General features: G+C 44.4%; 1 protein-coding gene across 2 annotated transcripts in view; it reads right to left on the bottom strand.

Moving 5' to 3' along the window:
- Positions 1 to 3,468: 3,468 nt before the first annotated feature.
- ABCB1 (ATP binding cassette subfamily B member 1) overlaps positions 3,469 to 26,172 on the bottom strand; it is a 96,156-nt gene continuing 73,452 nt past the window's right edge. For both annotated transcript variants that reach the window (XM_075558459.1, XM_075558458.1), the window contains exons 22-28: positions 25,696 to 25,796; positions 23,962 to 24,102; positions 21,120 to 21,276; positions 20,140 to 20,337; positions 9,338 to 9,544; positions 6,026 to 6,172; positions 3,469 to 5,474 (exon numbers count right to left, since the gene is read on the bottom strand). In XM_075558459.1, the coding sequence (XP_075414574.1) occupies positions 5,268 to 5,474; positions 6,026 to 6,172; positions 9,338 to 9,544; positions 20,140 to 20,337; positions 21,120 to 21,276; positions 23,962 to 24,102; positions 25,696 to 25,796 (1,158 nt within the window). In that variant the 3' untranslated portion in view covers positions 3,469 to 5,267. The remainder of the gene's footprint in view (positions 5,475 to 6,025; positions 6,173 to 9,337; positions 9,545 to 20,139; positions 20,338 to 21,119; positions 21,277 to 23,961; positions 24,103 to 25,695; positions 25,797 to 26,172) is intronic.

The following is a 26,172-nucleotide window of genomic DNA, read 5'->3' as shown; positions in this document are numbered from 1 at the left end:
AACCTACCAGCTGCTTTCAGAAGAAAGGTGAGGCTCTCTGTTATTATAAAGGTTATCAGTCCCAGAAATCCTAGGGAGTTTTATTCTGTTCTGTATGGTCACTATGAGTTGGGAGCAACTTATATTAACAAAGCACGTTTAAGGTATTGATATATGAAAATCAAACTGAACCATAGGAAAGAAAAAAACTGGGCAGATGAGCAGACATTTACTGGGGCTCAACTATAGGCCACAGTAGCCATGTGGTGCAATGGTTAAGCGCTTGGCTGCCAGCTGAAAGGTTGGCAGTTTGAACCATCCTGTCACTCATGGGAGAAACAGTGACAGTTTGTTCTCAAAAAGATCTACAGCCTTTGAACTTCTCTGGGGGCAGCTGGGCTGCTATGAGTCAGAATCGATCCGACTGCAATGGGTTTGGTTTGAACTAGAGACCATGAACTTTGCCAGACACGGGAACACAGATGATACAAAGACACAATTGTCCTTTCAAAGAATTCACAATCCTGGAGCAGGTACCTGGAATGCAACTCAAAGAAAAGTGATTAAAAACAAAAAAGACAATATTCAGAAGGGGGGTGAATGACTACTTCACATGTGAGGAATAAATTCAAACACATTTTGACTTAAATTCAGAAGTGGATTCTGATGAGTTAAATAGGAAGCCGTGATTGTTTAGAGTTAGGCATAGCTGGAGCCCTGGTGGTGGAGTGGATTATGTGTTGGGTTGCTAAGCACAAGGTCAGCAGTTCAAACCTACCTCCCTTTCCTCAGGGGAACAATGAGACTAATGAGCTTTTCCATTTCTGTGAAGACTTACAGTTTTGGAAACCCACAGGAGCAGTTCTACTCTGTCGGATAGAGTTATTATGAATAGGAATCAAATAGATGGCTGTGTGTGTGTGTGTGTGTGTGTGTGTGTGTATTTAATTGCTGGATAATCTGAGGGTGAAACTAGGAAAATAAAAGAACCTGAGTTAGAAAAGGATTGTAATCAAGTAAATAACACAAGCCGAGGCTATCTGTGCTTAGCTTTTATCCTGAGGGCCACATCACCAGGCAGCTTCTATCATAATATCATCTCCAACCCATATGAAAAAAACATTTCCTCCTCGAAGAGTTCCTTTCCTGCTTCAAGGTCATAGCTGTTTTCAAGCCCAAAACTTGACATCTATTTTTATCACCCTCCGCCTTTCATTTCTAGTCTCTGGATGTTTCTCCCCTGCCCACCCTGACTTGCCGTTGCACCAGAACACTCACTGCCTCTGGGGCCACACTCTTCTTTGTCTCCTTCGCCTCCTTCTTAGAAGAGCATAAATGCCTTTGGTTTTTCGGTCCACCTGGCTAACCCAGGATGGTCTCTTCATTTTAAGATACTTCATTACATCTGCAAAGACCCTTCTTCCAAATAAGGTAACATGCACATGTTTTAGGGATTAGGATGTGGTCATCGTTTTTGAAGGACTTCATTGGACCCATTACGAAGATCATCCAGTCTACCCCTGCCATCTGTGTCCAGGGTAACCTTTTAAATTATTTATTAATAAATCATTTTATTGGGGGCTCTTAAAGCTCTTATAACGAACCATGCATCAATCGTATCAAATACATTTGTACATATGTTGCCACCATCACTTTAAAAACATTTTCTCTCTGGTTGAGCCCTTGGAATCAGCTTCTTTTTCCCCTCCCTCCCCTAACCTCCCTCTCTCGTGGACGCCTGATAAATTATAAATTATTATTTTCATATCTGACACCATCTGTTGTCTCCCTCTGCCCACATTCCTACTGTCTCCCTGGGGTGGTGGTGGTTACACATTCATCATTGTAATCAGTTCCCCGTTCCTCCCCCTTCTCCCTCCACCTTTCCCCTATCCTCATGGTTTCACTACTCCCATTACTGTTCCTGAGGGGTTTATCTGTCCTGGATTCTATGTGTTGAGAACTCTTGTCTGTACCAGTGTACATGCACTGGTCTAGCATATTTGTAAGGGAGAACCGGGGTCATAATAGTGGGGGTGGGGTGAGGGTGGGGAAGCATTAAAGAACTAGAGGAATGTGTGTTCCATCGGTCGGTGCTGGCCTGGCCCCTGGCTGACTCAGTCTTTCCTGTGACCCTTCTGTGAGGGAATATCCAATTGTTTATAGATGGGCTTTGGGTCTCCACTCTGACCCCATCATTTGCATCAATATTTGTTTGTTTTGGGTCTTCTGATGCCTGATCCTATCGACACCTCATGATCACACAGGCTGGTGTGCTTCTTCCATGTGGGCTTTGTTGCTTCCCTGCTAGATGGCCGCTTGTTGTTTATCTTCAACCCTTTAAGGCCCCAAACACTATATCTTTTAATAGCTGGGCATCATCAGCTTTCTTCACCACATTTGCTTATGCACCCTTTTGGACTTCAGTGGGCATGTCAGGAAGGTGAGCATCACAGAATGCCAGGTTATTCGAAAAAAGTGTTCTTGTGTTGAGGGAGTACTTGAGTAGAGACCCATTGTCCGTCTGCCACCTTAATATTTAGCATTTAAATATATGTACATAGACCTATACCAGGGTAATCTTTCAATGCTATTTCCACCACATCATGCTTTTATTAGAACCATTCATGGTTTCTCATTTTCTATGTCATCAAATCTTAACTCCTCTACCTAGCAATGCAAGGCTTTCATGCTGGCTTATATAACTCAAGCTTAATAACTCACTAACAAATTACAAATGCCTACTTATGTGCAAGATACTCTTCTCAGCTTTTAGGGACACCAAGGTGGATTACAGGCCACCCCAGCTCTCACAGTGTGTGTGGCTCAACTGCACAGACAAATGCACACGGAAATTCTGTTATAATTATGGTTCTCTGTCAACTTAGCTAGACAATGATTTTCAGACACTAGTGAACACCGTATGATGAACTTTAACACATTCCCCATTTTTTACCAGGCCAACCACTACAATACATTTATTCCTACTATGATTCTAAATTTCATTCATAGTGTGTCACACAGTTTGGTGTTTAATGACATTACCATACAACTTCATTACTGTATTAGTTTTTAATGTTCTTCCCACTGGCTCCCAAATGTTTCTTAAGCTTTTTTTTTTTTAACTTTTACAAGGGTTGATTATAAAAGTGCTAATAATAATGCGGAACATGCCTTTGAATGAGCCTTTGCTGAGATTAAGTAGCTTATTGCACTTGAATTCACTCGCTGAATATGGGAGCTGACCCTGTGAAGAAAATTTAGAGAAAATGGAAGATGTGATGAAGGGTTTTCTACCACCCTTTTAAGCAGTGGTGGTTATGGAGGAATTGGATGCTGGGCATCCCCTCCATTTCCTTTTACACGATTGCAGCCAGAGCAAACCAACCGACAGTGGGGAACATGGCTCAAGGTCTGTGAGTGCAGCTGACAGAATTTCATACTTATGACACATAGCACTTAGACTGCATAAATAACTATGGAAGATCATTTTATTTATATATATTGAAGCTTTAAACACACCAAAGTCACATATAAAGAAAGGTTTACCAAATATACAAAGAGTAAGAGAAAAATACATATCTTTGGGAAGTGAAACTAAGAGTGACGCTGTTTTACACTTAAGTTTGCAGGAATTTATCTCAAATTTCTCAGGATAAGCACTTTTAAGAATCTTTGAATTCACAAAGCTACAAAGATGAAACTTTCACAAGCAAATCTGTAAACCTTCATTCTAAGTCAGACCAGGTTGGAGTGTCTCTCCCCATAGGGTCACTGTGAGTCAGAATGTACTTAACGGCAGTTTGTGATGGTGATCTCACTAGTATTTTCTCACCTATGCTTATATTTGCTATATATTTATTTTAAAATAGCAAAAGCTACCCTATTTTTCATACTGTTTGGTAGCTAATTTCCTTACATAAAACTATTTACTTTGATAACATTCTTATAAAACTTACATTAATTGTACAATAGTTCATTTTCTAATGCACCAAAATTTAATGAATTTATTGCTATATATTCAGATTATTTCTATTTCTTAATAGTATAAGTAATGTTACAATAGTAATCCTTTTACTAGGAGCCCTAATGGCATAGTGGCTTTGTGTTGGGCTGCTAACCACAAGGCCAGCAGTTCAAAGCCACTAGCTGCTCCATGGGGAAAACATGAGACTTTCTGAACCTGCAGAGAGTAATTTACAGTCTTGGAAACTCACAAGGGAAGTTCAACTCTGTCCTATAGTGTCACTATGATTTGGAATCAGTTTGATGGCTGAGAGGATCAACTTTGGAAAAAAAACAATTGCTTGGAAAAATAATAAAGTCCTTTAAGAGTTCCTTATTAGAGCGATCCAAAGCATTCCGTGTACATCAGAGCAATATACCCATTGTCGTCGAGTTGATTCCAGCTCAGTGCGACCCTAGGATAGATCAGAACTGCTCCTTAGGGTTTCTGGGACGAAGTCTCTTGCAGTAAGCAGTGCGTGTAGTGGGCGTAAACTGCCGAACTTGCAGTCAGCAACTCAAAGCGTAACCCACTGCACCATAATACATAACTTCACCATCGTGCATCCTCTAAATCACAACCCCACTCCTAAATCTTGTCTTGATCTGTGGTCATGTTTGAGAGGCACCATATGCAGAAACGTACAAATTGACAGGGTCCAGTATGAGAATGAGGCCCTGTGGATGTCCAGGACAGAAAATGAGAAGATATGTAGAATTATTTTAATTGTTTAACCATTCCCATTATTATTTAAATGAATTAACATTAACACGTGTTTTTCAGGTCTCCTTCCTCCCCCAATAGTTTTTTAAAAGTAGAAACAATCTGCAATATTCCAATTGGGAAATGATATTTTCACAAGCTTTTGGAAAAGATTACCCTAGTTGAGTGCCATGAAAGTTTGACTATATTTAGGTGCCTCCATGTGAACATTTCAGTACTTCTTGCTACTTTTATTCCCTTAGCACAAGTTATGGTCCTAATGAGAAAAGAGAAACAGAATTACAGACTTTATTTTGAAAAAATCTACTTTGAATTATTTCATAAATGTTATAATGCAGTTAAAACCATTCTTCTCCCCCTTTGGTGATGTTTGTCCATCTGTTCCTTTAATTATGAAGTCTCTGAAGATTCAGAACTTGGCAGCATAATCTTCAATTATGTAGGAAATATTTTTTAAATGTAACTATATATTTTTTCCAATAAGTACTTGCTTCCTAGCTTCGATTAAATGCCGTTATTGAATGCATTAGAAAATATTAACATCTCATGTGATCACAGTTCACAAGCGCTTTGCTCCAGCCTGAACATTGACCATGGAGAAGTAGATGCCTTTCTGCGCCAGCAGCTGCTGGTGCGTGCCGTGCTCCTTGATTTTGCCATTCTGGAACACCACGATCAAGTCTGCGCTCTGGATGGTGGAGAGGCGGTGGGCGATCACAATGCAGGTGCGGCCTTCTCGGGCTTTGTCCAGTGCCTCCTGGACAACCTGTTCAGCAATCACAAATTAATTCTGATGCAGAGAGCCCTCTCCCTTTAATTCAGCCTGCAGAACGAGCTAACAAGCATCAAGCTCAGGAAGCCTAAATAAAGGCTAATAAGAGAGGAAACATCTCGCCATGTTTGATCACCTCTCCTGCTTTGTACAAGTTGTTTGTCTTTGAGCCATCTCGATGCTGCCTTTTCTTGACCTGGCACAGCCACATTTTTAAGATGGACTTGCCCTTGACCTCATTTCTATATGGCTACTGAGCAGACACCGTCCATATCAATAAGGAGGCCTCCTGAATACAAATTCTTAGACCAACACAGAGAGATCCAGGGCTCTCTGAGGGTGCTTAAGTGCTACAGAACCTAACTTTTTTTTCATGGCAGCTATAAAAAAGTTGTTTCAGTATAAATTGTACTGAAACATGACATGTTTAACAATCAACTTATCTGACTAAATTTTACCCTCTATTATAGAAGATAAAGTTATAAACTAAAACCTTTGAACGATAACAGATTCAAACTGTGGATGAGTCTAATATACATCCTTACCTTTTCACTCTCTGTATCCAGAGCTGATGTCGCTTCATCCAGAAGCAAGACCTGCGGCTGTCTAACGAGGGCACGGGCTATGGCAATGCGCTGCTTCTGGCCACCAGAGAGCTGTGTTCCTTTGTCTCCCACTTTGGTGTTATATTTCTGTAAATAAGGATTTGGTGTTGTTAAAAGTAAAACTGAAGAAAAGTAGGGTAACGACATCCACAAAAAAGATAGATTCCGTACCTAAAAATGGGCTGGCTTATAGAAAGTTAAACTATGAAAAAAGCTTTCACATAGACTGTTCAACATTTTTCTTAAAAATATGTCTGAGCCTTAAAAGTATATATTTTAGTGAAAATAAGCCAACGCATTTATGAAGAACATCATTGCAATGCTTGGCTCTCTTGGAGATCTGGTTTCTGATGTTTGGGAGAAAAGTTAACACATACAATAATAGAAGACCCTTCTACCTATAACCAGCAGGTGGCACTCTTTACCTTGTTTGGAAAGGAAAGGAAAGGAAAGGAAAGCAAGCAGTCTTGGGATGTAGAATCAGCCTTCAGTATCTGTTTTTATAAACCTATCTCCAGTGCGTAAGAAAGTTTACTGAGTGGGGGAAAAAATTCTATTTTGGTATATAACTCTAAAGGCCTTTTTCTTTAACTTTTAGAATTCCTCTTGAATGTCTCATAAATTATGGGCTGGGGCAGCGTGTGTAACCTAGGAAGCACTACTCTCTTCTTTTAGTTGTTGACAGGCTGAAACTTTAGCAAAATTGTGGGCTCTGCTTCTCACACCCAGAGACTGACTTTAAAATCTTCATGTTGTTGTTTGGGGCCACGAGTCAGTTCTGACTCATCGTGACCCAGAAGGCACAAGAGAAGGAAACATTGGGACCCGCTAGGACAGGGTAGTACTACCCCTGCGAGTTTCCCAAACTGTCACTGTCAATGGGAGTTAGAAAGCCCTGTCTTTTCCCCGTGGACTGAGCAGTCCCTGGAACAAGACACCATTGGGAAAGAGGATGCCCCTCAATGAGACGGACTGACAGAGTGGCTGCCACGCGGGCGCCGACATAACGCTGCAGAGGATGGCGCAGGACTGGGCAGTGTTTCCTTATGCTGCGCCACAGGGTCACGAGGAGTCAGCCTCGACTCCATAGCAATGAGTTTGGTTTTGCTTGCTGTAAAGAACATCTTCTTTACAGGGTTGCCTCTTTTTAGTTGCTACTTCTGGCAATCCTTGTTCTATGGCACTTAGACTGAGATCAATACTTGTAGATGGCACGAGAAGATGCTAGGTGACTCTGGCTGATGCACAGGCCTGGCTCTGTCTAGAGCTGAGGTGGCTTGAGAAGTCAGGAGCACCAACGGGGGACAGTCCTAGTTGCTGGGCTGTCCTAGCACAGATACCCGGTTGAGGCAGGTAGAGCAGGGCTATAGCCTTGTAGGAAGGTTTCCAGAGCAGCCTTCTGAAGACTGAGGTGAATTCTGACACTACTCTCTCAGGAGAAGTGATCTTTAGAAGCAGGACATGGGGGAGCTTCCTCCTGAGAGGGAGGGTACTGATGTCTACAGGGGTGTTCTGGTGATGTGTGCAGTCTGGGAGCCTAGGACACGGGACTGGGAAATGGGTGTGGTGGGGAAATGCTAGAGGACAACACGCCAAGTTTAATAAGCAAGATTGACCATGACTCTTCGTGTGGGTCTTCTGTTACCTCGACAACAGGTGCATTTATTGAGTCAATTCCAACTCAGGGTGATGCCAGGTGTGTCTCGGGAGACATGTGCTCCACGGGGTCTTCAGGGACTGGCTTCTGAAGTGGATTACTAGACTTTTCTCCTAAGATGCTCCTTTGTGAACTCATTCCTCCAACCTCTTGGCTAATACTGATTGCCTCGCCCAGGATTGCACTCGTTAGCCGAGAGGTTTGCCAATGTTTAGTCGGCAGCACCCAAGGACTTGTTAAAACCGTTTGCTTCACTGCTGATTCACCAGGTCTGGAGAAGAACCTGTAAACGGCCGTTTCTCAGGTCTTACTGGCATGCTGAGCCACACCCACACATGGAGGCATGGATGGGACCCACTGCCAGGTTGTCGTTCCTGACTCAGGGAGTGACCACAAAATTCACCCGCAGAGCTGTTACACGGTTCCCAAGGCTATACATTTTTACGGGAGCACATAGCCTCATCTTGCTCCCTCAGAACAGCTGGATGTTTTGAACAGCTGACCTTGCAGTTAGCAGTCCAATACTTATACAACAGCACCACCAAGCTTTATGAGAGAGAAACTCTTGGTCTCCTTCCTAGCACACGGGATTGATTGGAGCTTTGCTGTGTTTCACGTGGTCCAGCCTCCACCAGGGTTAATTATCTCAATTACTTACAGGTGGGCTAGCGCGCTGGGGCCGGGAGGACAGTGCCTGCTCCCCAGGCATGAATGATACAAGCAGACTGGAAGGAGAAGGTGGATTTTAGGCAGCTGTGAGGCGCCTGGTGTTGCCGCTCTTTCCTGCCCTCCCCCTGCAGCACGGTGAGTTCCTTTTCGGGCAGGGGTTTCTCCGGGCACTAAGAAGCACACTGGGGAGCGGACTGGAGACGCACTTAACACACATGCACGCAACCCCTCACCTAAAGCACCCTAAGAGAAGGTGAGGGGCTACTTTCCTAGAAGCTTCTTAGCGGACAGCTAAGAGACAACCAACGGCTCAGAGCCGCAGGGAGACTTTCAGCAGTGAACTCAGAAAGCAGGGCTTGGGGGGCCACCAAACATGTCATTCCATTTGCCACGACAGATGCCGCGTCACTCCGGTGGCTCAGCTCTATTGAGAGAGCTTTTTTCTGCTGGGGTGCTGCTGCCTGGCCTCACTTCAGATTGGGTTTGGGGTTCAGGGGAGAGCTTCAAGGGGGTGGAATGAAAGTCTGGAGAGAAGGGCTAAAATGGCCCTGCCAGTTTCCGCAGGAGACCGGGGGCTGGAAAGTGGGTGGAGAGGTGGGGTCTGAGAGGGAGAAAGGCCCCCAGGCCAGGCCAGCTTTCCTCACATCTGAAGGAAGACAGAGCTCCCAACGCAGAAGCCTGGGCCTGGGGGCTTCTTCCTCCGCTGCTCCTCGAAGCCCCTGCCGTCCATGTCTGAGTGGAGCTAATACTCCCAGCCTTCTCCCAGGGAGAGCTGAGCAAGAGGGTAGACAGGTCCGAGTGTGTAGCTGCATGCTCGTATACGTGAGGGTCTGTTGTGGATTATTTCCCTCTTCTCCGTCGGGAAGTCGGTCCTTTAGAACTGAAAGGATAAGGCACTGAGGGATCCTACTTTGGGAGAGACTTACTTCAGGCAGCGTCTCGATGAAGGGGTGGATGTTGGCTGCTTTGGCTGCGCTCACAATTTCATCGTGGGCTACAGCGCGGCTGTTGTCTCCGTAGGCGATGTTCTCGGCAATGCTGCAGTCAAAGAGGATGGGCTCCTGGGACACAATGCCCAGTTGCGCTCGCAGCCACTGCACATTCAGATGTTTTATTTCTTTGTCATCAATGAGCTGAAAACACAAGTTTATAGATCGACTTTGAGTCAGGACACTAAGGAAAATTAATGGTATTTCTCTTATATATTAAAATTGCCAAGTTACTGTGATACAGAAGACAATTTTGGTTTTCTCTAGTCTGGCTTGGCAAGGCTCCTCGGACTGGGTCACAGCATTGATGACTGGACGAGTTCCCCAGGTTTAACCCTAGTTTCCTGAGAGATGCATGTGGTGGACAGAATTAAGTCTCCCTTTTCCTCCCAACATAATCCATGTCCCAATCCCTAGGATCCCAAATTAAGGAAACAACAGTTCACAATAGCAAGAAGCTAGAAAGAGTGCAAATGCCCATCAGTAGAAGAACGAACCGAGAAACCCCGGTACAGACACCCTGTGGAATATTATGCATCCATGATGAGACCATGGGGTACGTCATAATATGGAGGGGCCTGGACGCTATTATGCTGCGTGAAGTAAGTCCATCACGAAAGGACAGCTACTGTACGAGTCCATACTATGAGATCAACACAAGAAGAAAGCAGGCCACTGCTCCAGAACATGCAATCTTCTCACCTGGTCTCTTGAGCAATGAGGGAGAAAGCCTGCCTAGTGTCCATGAAACACATGTCACCTCCTCTACGATACAGACATGTTAAGAACCACATTGACAGGGGGGACCTCAGCTGGGGTCAGAGAGAGAAGACCAGTCGCTGCCATACCAAACTGTGCTAAGATCACTCCACCAGGGTGATCAGGAAACCTTGCTGGCAATTCCCGTCACCACAGGAGGGGGACCTGTACACCGCAGAGAAGGCAATTACCTTTCTGTTAGTAAGAAAATGGGGTGGAGCAACCTGCCATCTGGAAAACGCTTAACAATGTTTACATAGAACCCAAGGGGATAATATGCCTGGTACCAAGTTCCTCATTAGATACTTTTAACCTAGTTTCTATCCAGTCCTTGGTGACCCAGGCTGTGTGCTACAGACTACCGGGACTTTAGACTCTGTTCTTTCAAGACATGCAATGTCCTTCATAGGCCAGACCAGAAGGACTCAATATGGAAACCCCACTGAGTGAACCGGACTTGACCTCACACTCACCTGTAGCTCTTGGTTTTGAGGGTAAAACTCCCTAGTGTAAGAAGCAGCAGATAACGGCCAGCCCAAAGACATAGAACCGGCAGAAGATGGACGTTGGTTCACAGTGCTCTGTCTCGAGGGTGCCCAGTGAGTGGAGGCCCGGAATCACCATCCACGTACTATTTTAAGGCTCTTCTTGCAGCACTGTGACATGTGTCAGTCTAACAAGCATGGCTTTGCTCTTGTGAATGATGATTACTGCAAGATTTGCCCTGTCACCAACCCCATTACTTGTGTAAACAGTGAGTGCCCAGTCACTTAAGAGTTTAATCTGTACAAGTGGACAATTCATGTACTGCAGTTCATAGCTGGGTGAGCCCAGCGTCATCACAGTTCTTAGCTGGGAAGGAGGGAGGGAGGGAGGGAGGGAGGGGACCGAGTGTCTCCTGCAATGGAATGGCCAGTGCTGACTTTGAAGATGAAGAAAGGGGCCCTGAACTAAGTATGTGCACAACCTTCAGAGCAGGGGTTCTCAACCTTGCTAATGCTGCGACCCTTGAATACAGGTCCTCATGTGGCGGTGACCCCAACCATAACATTATTTTCATCACTATGTCATCACTGTAATTTTGCTACTCTTATGAATCGGGCGACCCCTGTGAAAGGGTCGTTCAATCCCCAAAGGGGTCACGACCCATAGGTTGAGAACCACTGCTCTAGAAGCTAGAAAAATGCAAGGAAACTGATGATCTCCTGCAACCTCCTGAAAGGATCACATGTCTGGTGCCACCTTGCTTTTAGCCCAGTGACCTGTAAGAACTGTAAGATAATAGATCTGTGCTGGTCTGAGCTACTTAGCTTGTGTTAATCTGCTACAGCAGTGAAAAACAACAACAACAACAATATAAAATGCTTCCAGTGAGATATGCCCTAAAAACCTCATTTTTACATCTCACTAGGCCACCAGAAACGTGTCCAGGGTTGGAGTGGAAATAAACAAGAGCTATGGTCACACACTAGATAGGAAGTTCAGGTTTCTGATATGACTTATGTTCATTAGGTAAGATCAGGTTTTGAGAAATCAGTAAGAGTGTGGGAGAGTGACTGCAGTCTAACAAGTTTTTGAACTTGGGATACTCGAATTCCTCTAAGACTTGGTTCCTGGTGTGTAAAACGTGAGTGATGGCGAATGCTCAGCACGCAGATTGGAGCATTAAAAGCTGTACTTTTTACACATTGATAAGATACCCCATTTAGTCAATGCCAGGCATTCAGTAACTCCTCAAGGATTATCAGCGATTTGTAGCTGTGTGTATGATATAACAATTGAATATGTGGATGGGTGGATAAAATCAGGGGCGGGTATCTAGAATTCTGGGCCAAACGAGTGAGAAGAGGGTGCTGTTCTTTCTCAGGCGACCTGGCTCTCTGAATTGTCCCGCAGCCTGAGGACTGTGCTTACAGCCTTCCTCTCAAACGTCCTGCTCTCTGATGGTGACATGTCTGCCTAATAGCTCCGTGCCGCCACAGAACGTTGGCATTCGAGTGAGAGAGCTGCTCGCCACTGTGAAGGAGACGCCACTGACTCAGCATCACCTCGTTAGGCACCACAAACTGTTTTCCCTGGGAAGGGCGGTAAGCCAACATGCTCTTTGGATCCTGGGTGTGAGGCTGGGTGCCTCTGGGAGACAGCTGGCCAGGGTCAGGGTACAATCTGTGAGCAGTCACAGAGCTTCTGTTTGTGAAGCTGACAGATGCAGGGATGGAAAACACAGCCATCACCTTGCTAGTACCAAGCTCAGTTGCTAAGGAGACTATTCTGAGCATCTATGCTCCAGGCTGCTTTACGTCGCTAATGAGTGAGAGGGAAAAGTAGAGGGGGAGGGGGGAGAGAGGTGGTGACAGCCAGACATGAAGTGTCTGCGCTGCAGATCTTAGATGGAATGCTGAGGTCGAGAAATGGAAATCTGAGGGGAGAAAGGAGCTGGTTTTTATTTTTCCAGGCACATATCTCTGGGAGGGAAACAGACACTGCTAAACTAATAAAATCAAAGACAAGTCTGAATTAGCCTAGCAAGTTTTCCTGAGCTTCCACATCACATTTGATATGATGCCACTTCGAGCCTTTCTTATCCCAGCCTGACACACTTGAACGGCAAGCTGCAGAAAAACCTGTGCTAGTGAAAGCACCCTTTATTCAGAGAAAGTACACGGAGAAGCCCAAATGTAAAACAGAAAAGCAGAAGTTCTTTAGCCAGCGTGGGGGTGGTGGTCTAGGGTGGGATCCAGGAAAACCACTGAAAAGCCACTGGCCTAAATGAAGACGCACGTGATAAGTCCTACATTGATAAGCATTCTGTTGCTTCATCTTTACATGTCCTGGGAGATGGAGAGTATTTCCATTTTCATTTTGCAGATAATGAGATGAGCTGAATTATATAACTTCCACAGGGTCATACAGTAATTGTATGATCTAAACATTATGAGTCGATTTTAGGAAACACAAAAGTCTCATAACGGCTATGTATTGTCTGTCTTCTTTCATAAGAGTGCTGTTGGTCCAGGCATCCATTGGGTTATATTTACGGTGACAGCAGACTTCTAATTATGTCCTAAAGAGGAAGATGGCCCTGACAGTGGTGTCTGAGATGGACCAGAGAGGGATGAATGGGAAGATTAAGGATGACTCAAAGGAAGGATGTAACAGTGAAGCTATATAAGTACTAGGGGTACAGCAGTGTTCTGGGTCAGGCAGGTGAGCAGGCTATGATCAGGAAGCTCTCCCACTTAAGCATTTATGGTAAATTGCCTACAGCAAGTGCCTAGGAAAGGAATGGGTATCTGTATGCTTCCAGTATTTTGTTGTGATTTCTCCCCCATTCTGTGTTGAGTATTAGGAACCCTGGTGGCATAATGGTTCCCACAAGGTAAGCAGTTACAAACCACCGGCCGTGCTCTGTGGGAGAAAGACAAGACTTTCTCCTCTCATAAGAAGTTACAAGTCTCCACACAGTCATGAGCCATGACCTGTCAGTCTTGCCCTGACTGTCTTGGTCAGAAAGCCCTGGACTGATCTTGTAAGCCCTTCTCTCTAATAGTGTTGGTGTCTCAATCATGGTCCTGTTCCTGCTTCTGTAGTCTCACCTGTCACTGTCATGTACTGAAGTGCCACCAATCATGAGTTTACGACAGTTTCCTTTGTCCCATGCCCTATGTTTCTAGCATCTCGATTGTGAATCCTTGGACGCCATTTTGACCTCATGCTACTGGCCTCCCTCATCCGGATGATGTGTCTGTGTCTTTGTCCCTTTAAGACTTAATAAATGTTCTCCTTAAATTATTAAAAAAAAAAAAGCCAAGGTCTCAGCAACTCACATGGGTAGTTCTACCACCTTGCCCCCTAGGGCCATTATTAGAATTGACTGGATGGTGGAGAGTTTTTTATATAAGTATTAATTTTTATACTTAACTTTAAAATTCCTACTTTTACTAAAAATAAAAAAATAACAACAAAACTGTACCGCCTTTGGATCCCACACACCTTGGACCTTCACCTTCTCGTATATAGTTCAGGTCTTTTGTTTGGTTGAAGACTCTCTACCATTTATCTCAAATGTCTTCCTCCAAACCTTTAGCTCAGTTGTTTTCATATGATGGTTAGCTTTAGAATTTCTTGGGGGAAATTACAAGAGGAAAAGTCCAGGCCCTAATCCGAGTTAGGATGACTGTATTCTGTACAGGCTAGTTAGGCTATTATGCTACCGACCAAGTTTGAGGACCCCCCACTCCAGGCCAGTGTTTCTCAAAATATGATTCAAGGGCCCTTTTTGGTTGTGAGGATCTTCCTGAACTCAGGATGGTCCTTAAGGTCAATTGCTTTCATTCTTATTACGAAGATTCTTTTTTTTTCATGATAATAATAACTAATTCTTAGCAACTAAGTAATTTATCAAGGGTTATTAATAGATATTCACTAAAAATTTGGTAGACTGAGAAATGGGAATTTGCGCATTGGGACCATTTCTGTTGATGTTGTCGTGGGCTGTGCTAGGCACTGAGCTGCTGCCTACATGATCAGCGGTTTGAACCCACCAGCTGCGCGGAGGGAGGAAGAGAAGGTTGTCTACTCCACGAGGATTCAAAGGAAACCCCAAGGGTTGTTAGATGGCAGTGAGTTTGGGTTTGAATCTGCTCCATAAATCAAGTCACGGTGCACCTTCTTGGTAAATATTTCAAAGTTCTACTGAAGATACACAGGAGTAATAATGGGTATTTTGCAATAGATGAGATTTCAATATCAATGTTTTCTTGAGATGGCTATTTTTCCATATTCTTTTGGGTCTCTGGAAACTGGAGGGCTAAAAATATTTCCCAGACTCCCTTATTTCTAGAACTAATTTATGTTCTACCAGTGAATTATGCAGGGAGGTAGAAGCTAATCCTCTCGTAGAACCAGTGCCGGCTACCATATAGCCTCTGGAAGATGGGACTGTCTGCATTGGCAAGAAGATTCTGGTTCTGTTTCTTTGGGTTTGGAACAGCTATGGCTAGAGCAGCCAGTCCACAGAGAGAACAACATGGCTGGCCCTAATATGAGACATGATGCCCCTCAGTGACTAAGGGCGATACAGGGGACAGCACCGGAGACAGTGTGGGAATTGCACCTGACCTGATCCCACCACACCGAGGCAAATCACTGGGGGAGTGCAGCGGAACAGCAAGGGAATGGAGTGGCAAGGTCCCCAGGGAATGCTGAAAGTGGACTTTGGGGCCAGGGCGTGGTGCCCCAACAGACTGGACTGGAAAACGCTCCTAAGGACCAGCAAACGATCCCTGAACTAACTACAAGCTTTTCTCTTGTGAACTGTTTTGTTCTGTTCTTTGTCAGTGGTTTGTTTTTGTTGTTTTGTTGTCTGGTTGTATACTGTTGCTTTGTTTTCCTCTGTCTAGTTTTCGTGCATGTTAGTGACTCCACAGGTCTGTCTGAATAGGACAGGCTGGATGAACTATCTGGAGGAAAAACAATGGGACCGACAGTTCTGGGGGGACTTGGGGTGGGGGGGTAAGGAAGTGGTGTTAACAAACCCAGGGACAAGGGAAAAACATGGGACCCCAAATGGTAGAGAAGGGGGAGTGGCAGACCTGGTGGGAAATGATCAAGGGTAAGGTTGCTTAGAGAAGAGGTATACTCTAGCCCAGGTGGCGATGAAGCATGGTAGTAGGGCAGGAGGAAAGTCAATGGAACAGCTATGGCTGCAGGTTCTGTGCTGTGGTCTTACCTTGTAAGAACAGCCCTCCTCTTCCAGTCCTTCCAATGCTTTTGTAGGTGCTTGATTTTCCTCAATACTTAACAGCTCAAAATGCCTAATCTGTTTCCTTATTGTCCATGCTCTTAATTATGTTCTTCTTGTATTTAAGTATTTGTAGGACAATTATTAATTGTTACCTTTATGTTTGTGTACTGTTTATCAATTTTATTTTCAATTTTAATATTTTACTACCACCAAGTGATTTTCAGCCAGTAGAAAGTAATTATGAGTGCAGAACAGTCATGAAATTTTTTTTGACTTTTTTTTCCATAGATGGGTTATGATCACAAAAGTTGAGAATACTCAAATTTCCTATTTCAGTCTAACTGACCCATTCTCTGCATTGTAAACTAATCACTTACTAACTGCAGCTCTTGCAAAGAATGCCTTCTTGAAGGCTCACCCTCCTGTAATTATTTTTCTTAAGAATCAGTTCTGGGCTCACCGCTTTCTTTAATTAAACTCATGGAAGTCTCTCTCCTAGTCCGACAGGACCTCCTCACTCATTTGGCAGGGAACAATGTTGGATGTCATACACGGGGGTACTCAAAAAGATCCGGATAAAGCTCCACTGGGCGGAGCTTTTATAGTATGCATTTTTTCCCTGCTAGGCGGGCATCCAGTGCACCCAGTGGCATCTCCAGGGAAGGTTCTCTCTGGTCACAGTGAATTTTTTCATGAAAGCAGTTTCCCTTGAACCTCATTTTTTATGATAGCCAATTGAAAAGAACAGCACGTGACTGTGACATTTTGTTTCCTGCTCAGAAAAAGTGTCGCAGAAACTGTTGTGATGTTGAACACAGTTTACAGGGACAGCACTATGGGAAAAACTCAAGTGTACCAGTAGTTTTCTTGTTTCAAAAAAAAAAAAAAAAGGTGAAATGTCGACTAATGACAAACCTCTTTCTGGACATCTTTCAACTTCCCCAAAAAGGCAAATGTCAACTTGTAGTGCAGTTGGAGTTCATTCCACCAGGTCAGACTGTTAATCAAGCTTTCTCTTCAGAGCAGTGGTTCTCAACCTTCCCAATGCCGCGACCCTTTAATACAGTCCCTCATGTTGTGGTGACCCACCAACCATAACATTATTTTCGTTGCTACTTCATAACTGTAATTTTGCTACTGTTATGAATCAGGTGACCCTTGTGAAAGGGTCATTTGACCCCCCCAAAGGGGTTGCCACCCACAGGTTGAGAACCACTGATTTAGAGGTTCTGAGAAGATAGCCTAACAGTGTGTGACAAAAAGGCCTGATTTGTGGCAGACAGGGGACTGGTTTTGCCACCACAACAATGCACCTGCTCCCATAGCCCTCTCAGTGCACCAGTTTGGGGCAAAAAAAAAAAGTAGCTGCCTCTCTTGCCCCACACAGCTGACTCACCTGATCTCACTCCATATGCCTTTTTTTGGTTTTCGCAAACAAAGAGGGACATGAACGGATAGCAATTTGGTGCCGTTGAAGAGGTGAAGGAAAAATGGAGGGAGGTGCTGTCAGCCATGCAAACAGATGAATTTGAAAACTGCTTTCAAGAGTGGAATCACCGATCTGACAAATGTATTAAGTGGAATGGAGTGCTTTGAAGGTGATAAGGTAGTTTTGTAAAGAAAAAAATTTAAATACATAGCTTTGAAAAAAGATCGTGGTTTTTGGGGGTACTCCCTCGTACGCTGTGTTGTTAGGTACCACTGAGTCTATTCTTACTGTCAGCAAGCGTGTGCACAGCAGAACGAGACACTGCCGTGTCCTGTGCCATCCTCACCACTGTTGCTATGTTAGCTAACTGTTTCTCAGTTCATCTTGGTGACGGTCTTCCTATTTTTGGCTGACCCTTGACCAAGAACAATGTCCTTTTCCAGGGATTAGCCCTTCTTGATAATAAGCCCAAAGTACATCAGACAAAGTCTCTCTACTTTTGCTTCAGAGGGGCATTTTGATTGCACTTCTTCCAACATAGATTTGTTTGTTCCCTCCCAGTCCATGGCATACTTAACATTCAATATAACATGTATATGACTTATCTCCTCAGCTAAGTGCAGGCACCATGCCCTATGCCTCAGAATAACATTTGACACACTCCCTGATGTATATCTTTTGAGGACCGTAATCAGTATTTAAGAAGTAAAAAAAAAAAATCCAAACTAAACGCGCGAAATTAATTCCAACTCACAGTGACCCTATGCAGTGTTCCAAGGCTGTAAATCTTTATAGGAGAAGACAGCCTCATTTCTCTCCTATAGAGTGGCTGGTGGGTTTGAACTGCCATCCTTGGGGTTAACAGTCCAACATTTACCCAAGAAGGCCACTAAGGCTCACCTCCTCTAATTTCTTCATTTGTCAGTGAAGCCTTCATTTAGAATCCATTGTTCAAACTTTAATCCCAGAATTGAAGCATGAAAGCAGAATCCACAGAAAATATAGAACAGGGTAGCTAAAAACTAGGAGCAAGACTGATATCATTTTTAAAACGATAGACTGAGCATAGGCATAACTATCTTTAAATAAAATGGAAGGTCTTTATGAGCAAAGGATTGTTGTAGGAAAGGCAAACGACCCCTAGCCTAGAGTTTGAAAATTCAATTTCTACTTCAATCATTATTGCAACTATGACTCTTAGCAGCCAATTTGCACCGTAGAGACAATCCTGAAACTCGGCACGAATTCTGACGGGTTGCTGTAGAGTCTGTTCTGAGGCATAGAGTCTACAGAGTAGAACTGCCTGATAGGCTTTCCAAGAGTGTCAGCGTGACAGGAAGAGACGACTACGTCTTTAGCAGTGGAGAAGCTGGTGGGTTCAAACTGCTGACCTCTCTGTTAGCAGCTGCACTTTTAAGCACTGTGCCACCAGAACCTCTGCCATGCCATACCAAACAGGAACCATTAACAGTCTACCTAGTATAGCCAATCACAAAGTGCCTGCTTAGTGAACATGCCTTGCTCCAAATTCTATTCTTTCTAGTTGGATTCTTTTCCTATTTGAGACTATTGTTTACATTTTTCACTACTCCCTTCAGTCCTCCTATCTTGTCCCTGAGTACCTGAGATGGCCCCTGACAGGCTCTCATTAAAGGTTTGCTGTGTGTTAAATAAAAAAATCTGACCACTCATCCCTTGTAATTCAGGAGACAAAAGCGAAGTCACCCAATTTTTTTAACCTACCTCCTAAATGTGTTGATGTCATTCTTTTGTTCTTAGAAGTTATTTCATGGTCTTCTGTACATGAATAGTCACTGCTTTTTTTCTCATCCACAGTGATAAAAATGCTCAAAATTCATCTTACTAAAATTTCCCCTAAACTTTTATTTTTCACACAAGCTACTATTCTTATTGTTTTTTTCTTTCACCTTGAATCTTCTTGATAATATTATTTGGCCTACTGCCTCACTTTCAGAAAAAAATTCTACATCAACCCTAGCAATGAAAAAAAATGGTATTATTATTATTATAAACCCAAAACTAAAGCAAACTGACTGCCACTGAGTCGCTGCCAACTCGTAGCAACCCTGTTGAACTGATTAGAACTGCCCTGTGAGTTTCGGACACTGTGTCCTCATGTGAACAGAGGTGTAGGTGACCACTTTTTCAACTCCTCTGGGTTGTCCTAGCCCCCTCTCCCCCCTCCCCCCGCCAAGGGAACAGTATTGCCCACTGGGAAACACCAGTCTATAGTCATGTAAGTCTCTTTTGCCCCCTTTCATATCTCCCTCCTGTTAAATGGTTTTCTATTAGCACCATTTCACCGAGAAATAATTAAATGTTGGAAATATCTTATTAATTATATTCTATATAATATTAATTAAATATCTGAATCTTATCATGAGTTCTTACTTTTCATCTTACCCTCTCTTTCCACAACGTTTGCCTTTGCTTCCTGACATACTCTCTACTATTGGCTTCTACCTTAACTGTCTCTTCTCTTGCCTTTACCAGTTTCCTGGTTCCTTCATAGTTTTTGCTGACTCTTCTCTTGGACACAGACCTAACCAAGGCAAAGGAGAGGGTGGTAAGAAGGCTGCTCATAGGGGACAGTTAAGGAGTCCAGTTAAGAGAGAGGCTGGGGCAAGTGGCGCCAGGTGGAGACCAACTTTAAGATGACAGATGTACTGAAGCAGGGTATGTGACAGTGTTTGAGAAAGCACGGTTTATAGTCAACAGCTAAATACAGCCAGCTAATTAGACAGGCTCGAGCCTATAATGAACTAATTGTGAATGCGCGCTCACCACTCTTCCAGCCAAGGGATCGTAGAACCGCTCCAGGAGCTGGACCACTGTGCTCTTCCCACAGCCGCTGCTGCCCACCAGCGCCAGCGTCTGGCCCTTCTTCACCGAGAGGCTCAGTCCCTGCAGTACCGGAATGTCTGGCCGAGTAGGGTAGTTGAACACAACTTCATTAAATGTCACATTTCCTTCCAACCTATCCTAGAATCAGAGCAACATAAAATTTGATCACTGTAATATTGAGAGCACCTTGTATGCAGCCAGCCCCCTCTACTGCCACGTGTCAGAGGTAGTGAACTTGTGTTATGCCCAGGGCTGTAAACAGGTGATCAATTTGATCATGGCCGAAGAAGCAAATCTGTGATGGGCCCAAACACGTAAAGTCTGGGCAGAGTAAAATGGTAACTCGGAGAGGAAAGGATACAGGCTGAAGCCCTGGAAAGGCTTCTGACTCTGTTGTTCAAGAGGCTTGGTTGCTATGCAACATGCACTCTACCGGAATTTTTAAGAGAGGGAGATTAGCTTCTAGCAGCAGTCAGTTCATAGTCTTTCCCATCTCAGCTGTCTTTTAGCTTCACCCAATTTTTAAAATTCAAATCAGTTTTAATTTTGCTTCATTGGCAGGGTCTCAACTAACGGGTTCTAACAGGTTCCAAGCCCCTTGGGCTTCATGACCAGTCGCTGAAATTTACTGTGCAAATGTGTAACTCCTATCATTCCTTCAGACTCGCTAAGCCTACATATAATAGAACTTGATTAATAGGATTTGCTTTGAGAGCGGGCAGAAGTCCCCCTCACTGGAACTTTGATATACAAAAGGAATCGATGTTAATATCCATTATTGGCATTTTGAAAAATGAACGCATGTTCGGGCAATATTTATTTTGCTACCAGCATTTGAAGACATTTTCATTAGATTTCCTTTTGTAAGACTTCAATTCAGGAGTTGGAAGGGGATTAGAAAAGGCCAATACTGAACTCACTGGCTTCAGGCCTTCTGTGCTGTAGCTGTCGATGAGAGGAGTTTTCTCAATGATCATGATGATGTGGGCTGCTGACACCTTGGCCTTGGCATAGTCGGGAGCAAAGGAACTGACCTGCCCCACTGCCATGGCACCAAAGACAATAGCGGAAAATACCCTGCAGAAAACAAAGGTAAAGCAAGTGCCTGGACTCGTGACTGCAGTGCGTGAGAGCTGACACGTCTACGACCGCAACAGTGCCTCAGATAATTAGAGAGCAGATGTTAAACAACACAAAAACATCTCAAGTTCATTTCAATGTAATAAAGAGTCTGGTAACAAAACCGCCCCGTTTCCCACCACACTCTCTGTGCCCTCGAGTCCTCGCAACGGGACTTCCCAGCTCTGGCATTGAAGGAGAGTTTATTTTCCTCCCTTGGAATGTGGGCTAGCCGTTTGACTCATTTTGGCCAACAGGATATGCGGGAAGTGAATGTTTTCCAACTGCAGCCCTGCGCGCCAGGGAGGCCTGTGTGCTTTGTTCTCTCCCGCTCAGAACTCTGATGCCAAGGTAAGAGCAAACTCAGTTTAGCCTGCTTGAGGCCAAGAGACTCACAAAGAGCTGAGTGCCTGCCCTGAACTGTAGACGCACTTAAGTGAGCCCAGCTAGGACCAAGCTAACCCATGGATTTATGAGTAAAAATAAATGCAGATCATTACAGGCCACTGACGTTCCGTGGTTGCTTATTCCAAATCCACCATCATTGAGTTGATTCGACTCACAGTGACCCTAAAGGGCAGGGTAGAACGGCCCCTTCAGGTTTCCCAGGTGCGTATGGACGAAGACTGTCCGATTTTTCTCCCACAGCATGGTTAGTGAGTTGAGCTGCCGACCTTCTGGTTAGCAGCAGCGCACTCGGACCACCGTACGCCCATGCTTCCTTGCTGTGGATCTGCCCAGCGAAGCTGGCTTACATCCTGAACGAAGTGTACCGTGGGAAAGGAGCTTCGTACAGCATTCCCTGGTTCTTAAGCCCGGACACGGGAGTGGGCCAGTGTAAAGTTGGAAAGGACTTTGTGGATAATCGAGCACCACCCTCTCTCAACGTGTGTGCCTGGACCCTTCACTTACACCGCTTTCATCCCGTCTTAGGAAGTAGCAAGTTCTTTGATAAAGTAATTCAATTGCAAGAAAGTACTTTTTCACGGGGAAGAAAACTCGGCTTCCTTGTGCGCAGCCCTTAGAGTCCCAGAACACGGGTCAAAGGTCTTTTATTTGGACACTCTTGTCACTCGCCATTCTGCTGCCCCCCTCTGGGCATACTGGTCTCAGCACAGTGCCCCTTTCTGTCTGCAACCCAAATATGGAAGCCTCTCTGAATTCCAAGTCCCCTTGCTGCTCTTGCCGGGGCAACATGCCTGCGCCACTGTAGCACAGGACGGCATCTATTGTTGTTCGGTTTTTCAATAGTTCTAAATAAATGACACCAATGATCCCTATTGTTATCATTCAATCCTGTGGATTCATTCTCAAGTGGGCTTGTTATCGATTGAATTGTGTCCCACCAAAATATGTGTTGGAATCCTGTTTGCCTGTGAATGTAATCCTCTTTGTAAACATTTGTGTTATGGTAATGAGGTCACAGCAGTGTGTCCTAAACCTAACTTTTCTGAGTTATAAAACCAACACACTAGACACAGAAGCAAGAACAAACGAGAGAAGACAGGTGCTACATGAGTCTGACCAAAGAACGAAGCGATGCCAGGACTACCCAGGCTGAGGATCATGTAAGGCACGTCGCCTGGAGCTGACACACTAAGTTCAGACTCCTCAATTTCTGTGCATTACAGCCGCCCACTTGTGGCATTTCTGTCACGGCAGCACTGGAAACTAAGGTCTCTTCAGGAAGATTTCCTCCCGACGCTTCCAAATCTATATGCCAGCAACATTCAGCAATTCAATACTTCTCTTGGAAAAAACCAGTATCTCAAAGGATCGTCTATTCAGAGACCCAGTACTCAGGATGCCTGGCTTTGATCTCTTCACGAGTTAGCCATGACGCTAAACAGCATGTGCATGTTACACCTACATGTTGAGCACACAATTTCTATCTAGTGGGGTTGCCTAAGCAAAATAAGATATAGAAATATTGTACAAATACATTACATTGCTAGGCCTATGTTACTCTGGCTTAAATATAAAATTGCAACTTGTTCTCTATTATTACTAATTATGGGAGGCTATTGGGGGTGAGGGGTGTTATTAAAGCCTAGAATCTTACCCATCACCAAATCCAGACGCTTAGAAAGATATCCATACATTTCGCTACCAAAGTGCATCTGTGAGTACTTCAGGAGAATAATTCAGCTCAGCTGCGTTCTCTTTCTGCTTGACGGCTAGGTAGCAGAAAACCCAGCCTTCTCCTGCTGTTCCTTTCGGATTTCTCCAGTCCCACCTTTCACCTGTTCTCTTATCAAGGACATTTATCTGGGAATGGTACAGGCTGGAAGGACTTCGTGTTCCACATTCTGTTAGCTCCTTCCATTGAGGAAGCTCTTTGAAGGGAGTCAGCTTAGAGTTACACTCCTTCCCAAACAAACATCCAAGCCTCGGGAAGCCTCTCAATCACCCCACCCAGCCACAGACTCCGAAAGGCCAGACATGTGTGTCAGACCTGAGGAGAGGACGTCACTCCTCCCCGGACGAAGCAGAGGTGCTTCAGCAGCCCCTGCCAAGACGCACCTGAACCAGGAGATGCCATGAGTGGGCTTTCACGTCAAGGCTTTCCAGCCAAGCATCAGCACATTTACGTCAGCTTTGTTGCTAGAGGTAGAGGAGCATAAATGTGAATCCAATACTCACAAAAGAACATCCTGATATGCCATGTTCTGACGTGCCACCAAATAGGCACCAAACCGGAAACAGGCAGCATAGGAAAAATACATCATTGCCTGGGTGATGGAAAAGGTGATGCCGAAGATCTGCGCTTTCCTCAAAGAGTTCCTGAAAAGAAGACATCTTAAGATGCACCCGACTATCTTGCCTCAGCGTGGCCGGAGGTGGGTGCTGCAGGCAAAACGGCATAGTTTCCCAAGAACTGAATCGGGTTCCCTCTTTACCGCGTGCTGCCTAATCTCGGAGGCTGTGAATCTTTCATGTGCATGAACCATAGTTCCAAGGTTGATATAAGACAAAGTGAGCCTGGTAGGAGCTTAGGAAATGAAGGTGCCTGTCCTTTCTCATGCTGTGCATATAGCATGTCTATATTCCATTGTGCACCTCCATCAACGCATTTGTAAAACTCTTACAATCTGTAGGGCCTAAGTGGCCCATTGTTGCTATCAAGAGAGTTATGGTGTACATCCTTGCTCTGGAGGACTTGGGAAAAGAGTTGGCCACAAAAGAGTTTTTGTCAAGGAAGTGCTTTCTGAATAACGTGTTATGGGAAGCAAAGAGGAAGTTCGGGAAGGTGTGACTGAGAGCTTGGCCATCTTGGGCTGGTTGACCTGGACGGAACTCAGTGCTCTGTTGCTCTTGTTAGGCAGGTTTCAAGAAGCGGATTCAAACACACAGACTCCAGAGAATCCCAGAGAACTGTCCCAAATGGGTTTCCAGACTACCATCTTTGTGATGACAATCTTTGGTTCCCTCACAGAGCTGGTGGGTGGGTCCACCACCATTAACCTTATGGCTGTGTGACGTCTGCACCTGCATGGCTCCTTCACTGCTGTCTAAGGACGTGTGAGGGGCAGAGTGGGAAGGCGCTACGCTCCTCCTGTGGCTTTAGCTCAGCTCAATAAAATTTCTTGAGAACAAATGGCTCCTTTTTTACCCAAGATCCCTGCCTGAAAGGCTGCAGTTGGAGCCCCCAGAGGAGCCTCCGAAGAAATGCCTGACTGACGGACTTCCAAAAGGTGACAGCATTGAAAAGGCTGTGGCTTATCGAGTGTTGTTTACTCTGGGACATTGGGTTGCCAGGGTCGGAAATGACTCCAAGACAACTGTTGGTTAGATTATCTTTAACTATAACCCAAAAGGGGAAGAAACATGTGAGAACCCAGAGTTGAGGTTCAGCCTCCTCCTTTCACTGCAGAAGAACAGACTCGGAGAAGTGGGGCATCACCCATAAAAGGTCCCACGAGGATGGATTCACTGGCGGAAGAACTGAGGGTTTTCCGTTGGGAAAAGGGTAAAAAGAGGCAGAAGGAACTGCATGTCCATGAAGCTCCGCCTCAGTGGCCTCAAACCCCCAATTTCATGTTATATTAAGAACTCTTTCTGACCAGACCCCCACACTCTTGTATTCCCCATTTCATGATATGGGATCATCGCTCCAGCTCAAAACCAGGCGATCATTTCTCGGTCTCTTCTCTTCCTCTTGTCCCCATTAGTCTTACCTTTTCTGTGGCAACTTAACAACCATGTCCGCATTTAGCTCATGGTCTCATCGTTTCTCTCTGGGACAATGGCCAGGGCTTCCCAGCTAGACCCTTTCTAATACTTTCTCCACCTCTTTATTTTTCAAAGTCGTCTTCCTGACAACAACTCTGATTGAAAACTCACTCACTTTCCATGTCGCTCTCCAGTGATGATTACCTGTATGGTACCTGCAAACTGTGTCCGTACATATTTTCAAACTTTTCCTCCCGAGTCAGAGAAACAACAGTCCGGAAGTTTTCTATTGCTTCAGTAGCAATCTGTAAGAGAGATCACCCGTCACTGAGATCCCCAATGACCAACAGCAGCAATTAGTTTAACCCCCAAAATATATAATAATCTCTTTATTTTTATTATGTATCATAACCTATGATCTTCTGCATGAAAAAGATATTAAGTAATTTATCAAATAACTTTTATACTTTGCAGGAAGATCTGTTCATTCAACCTCCTCTTGGCATTAAAGAGAACTTATGGGTTATTTACAAATCTTTCGAGTAATATTTTTATTGTGTTTCAGGTGAACTTTTGCACAACAAATTCATTCACATTTAACAATTTTATACAGTTTGATCTCATCCATGGGCTCTATTTCTCCAGTGTGCCGTTAATACTCTCAAATTTTCTATTCTATTC

Source organism: Tenrec ecaudatus, chromosome 9, assembly GCF_050624435.1.
Source record: "Tenrec ecaudatus isolate mTenEca1 chromosome 9, mTenEca1.hap1, whole genome shotgun sequence".
Classification (NCBI taxonomy): Eukaryota; Metazoa; Chordata; class Mammalia; order Afrosoricida; family Tenrecidae; genus Tenrec; species Tenrec ecaudatus.
The sequence above is the reverse complement of the archived record's forward strand: the minus strand, read 5'-3'. Positions and strand labels throughout refer to the sequence as shown.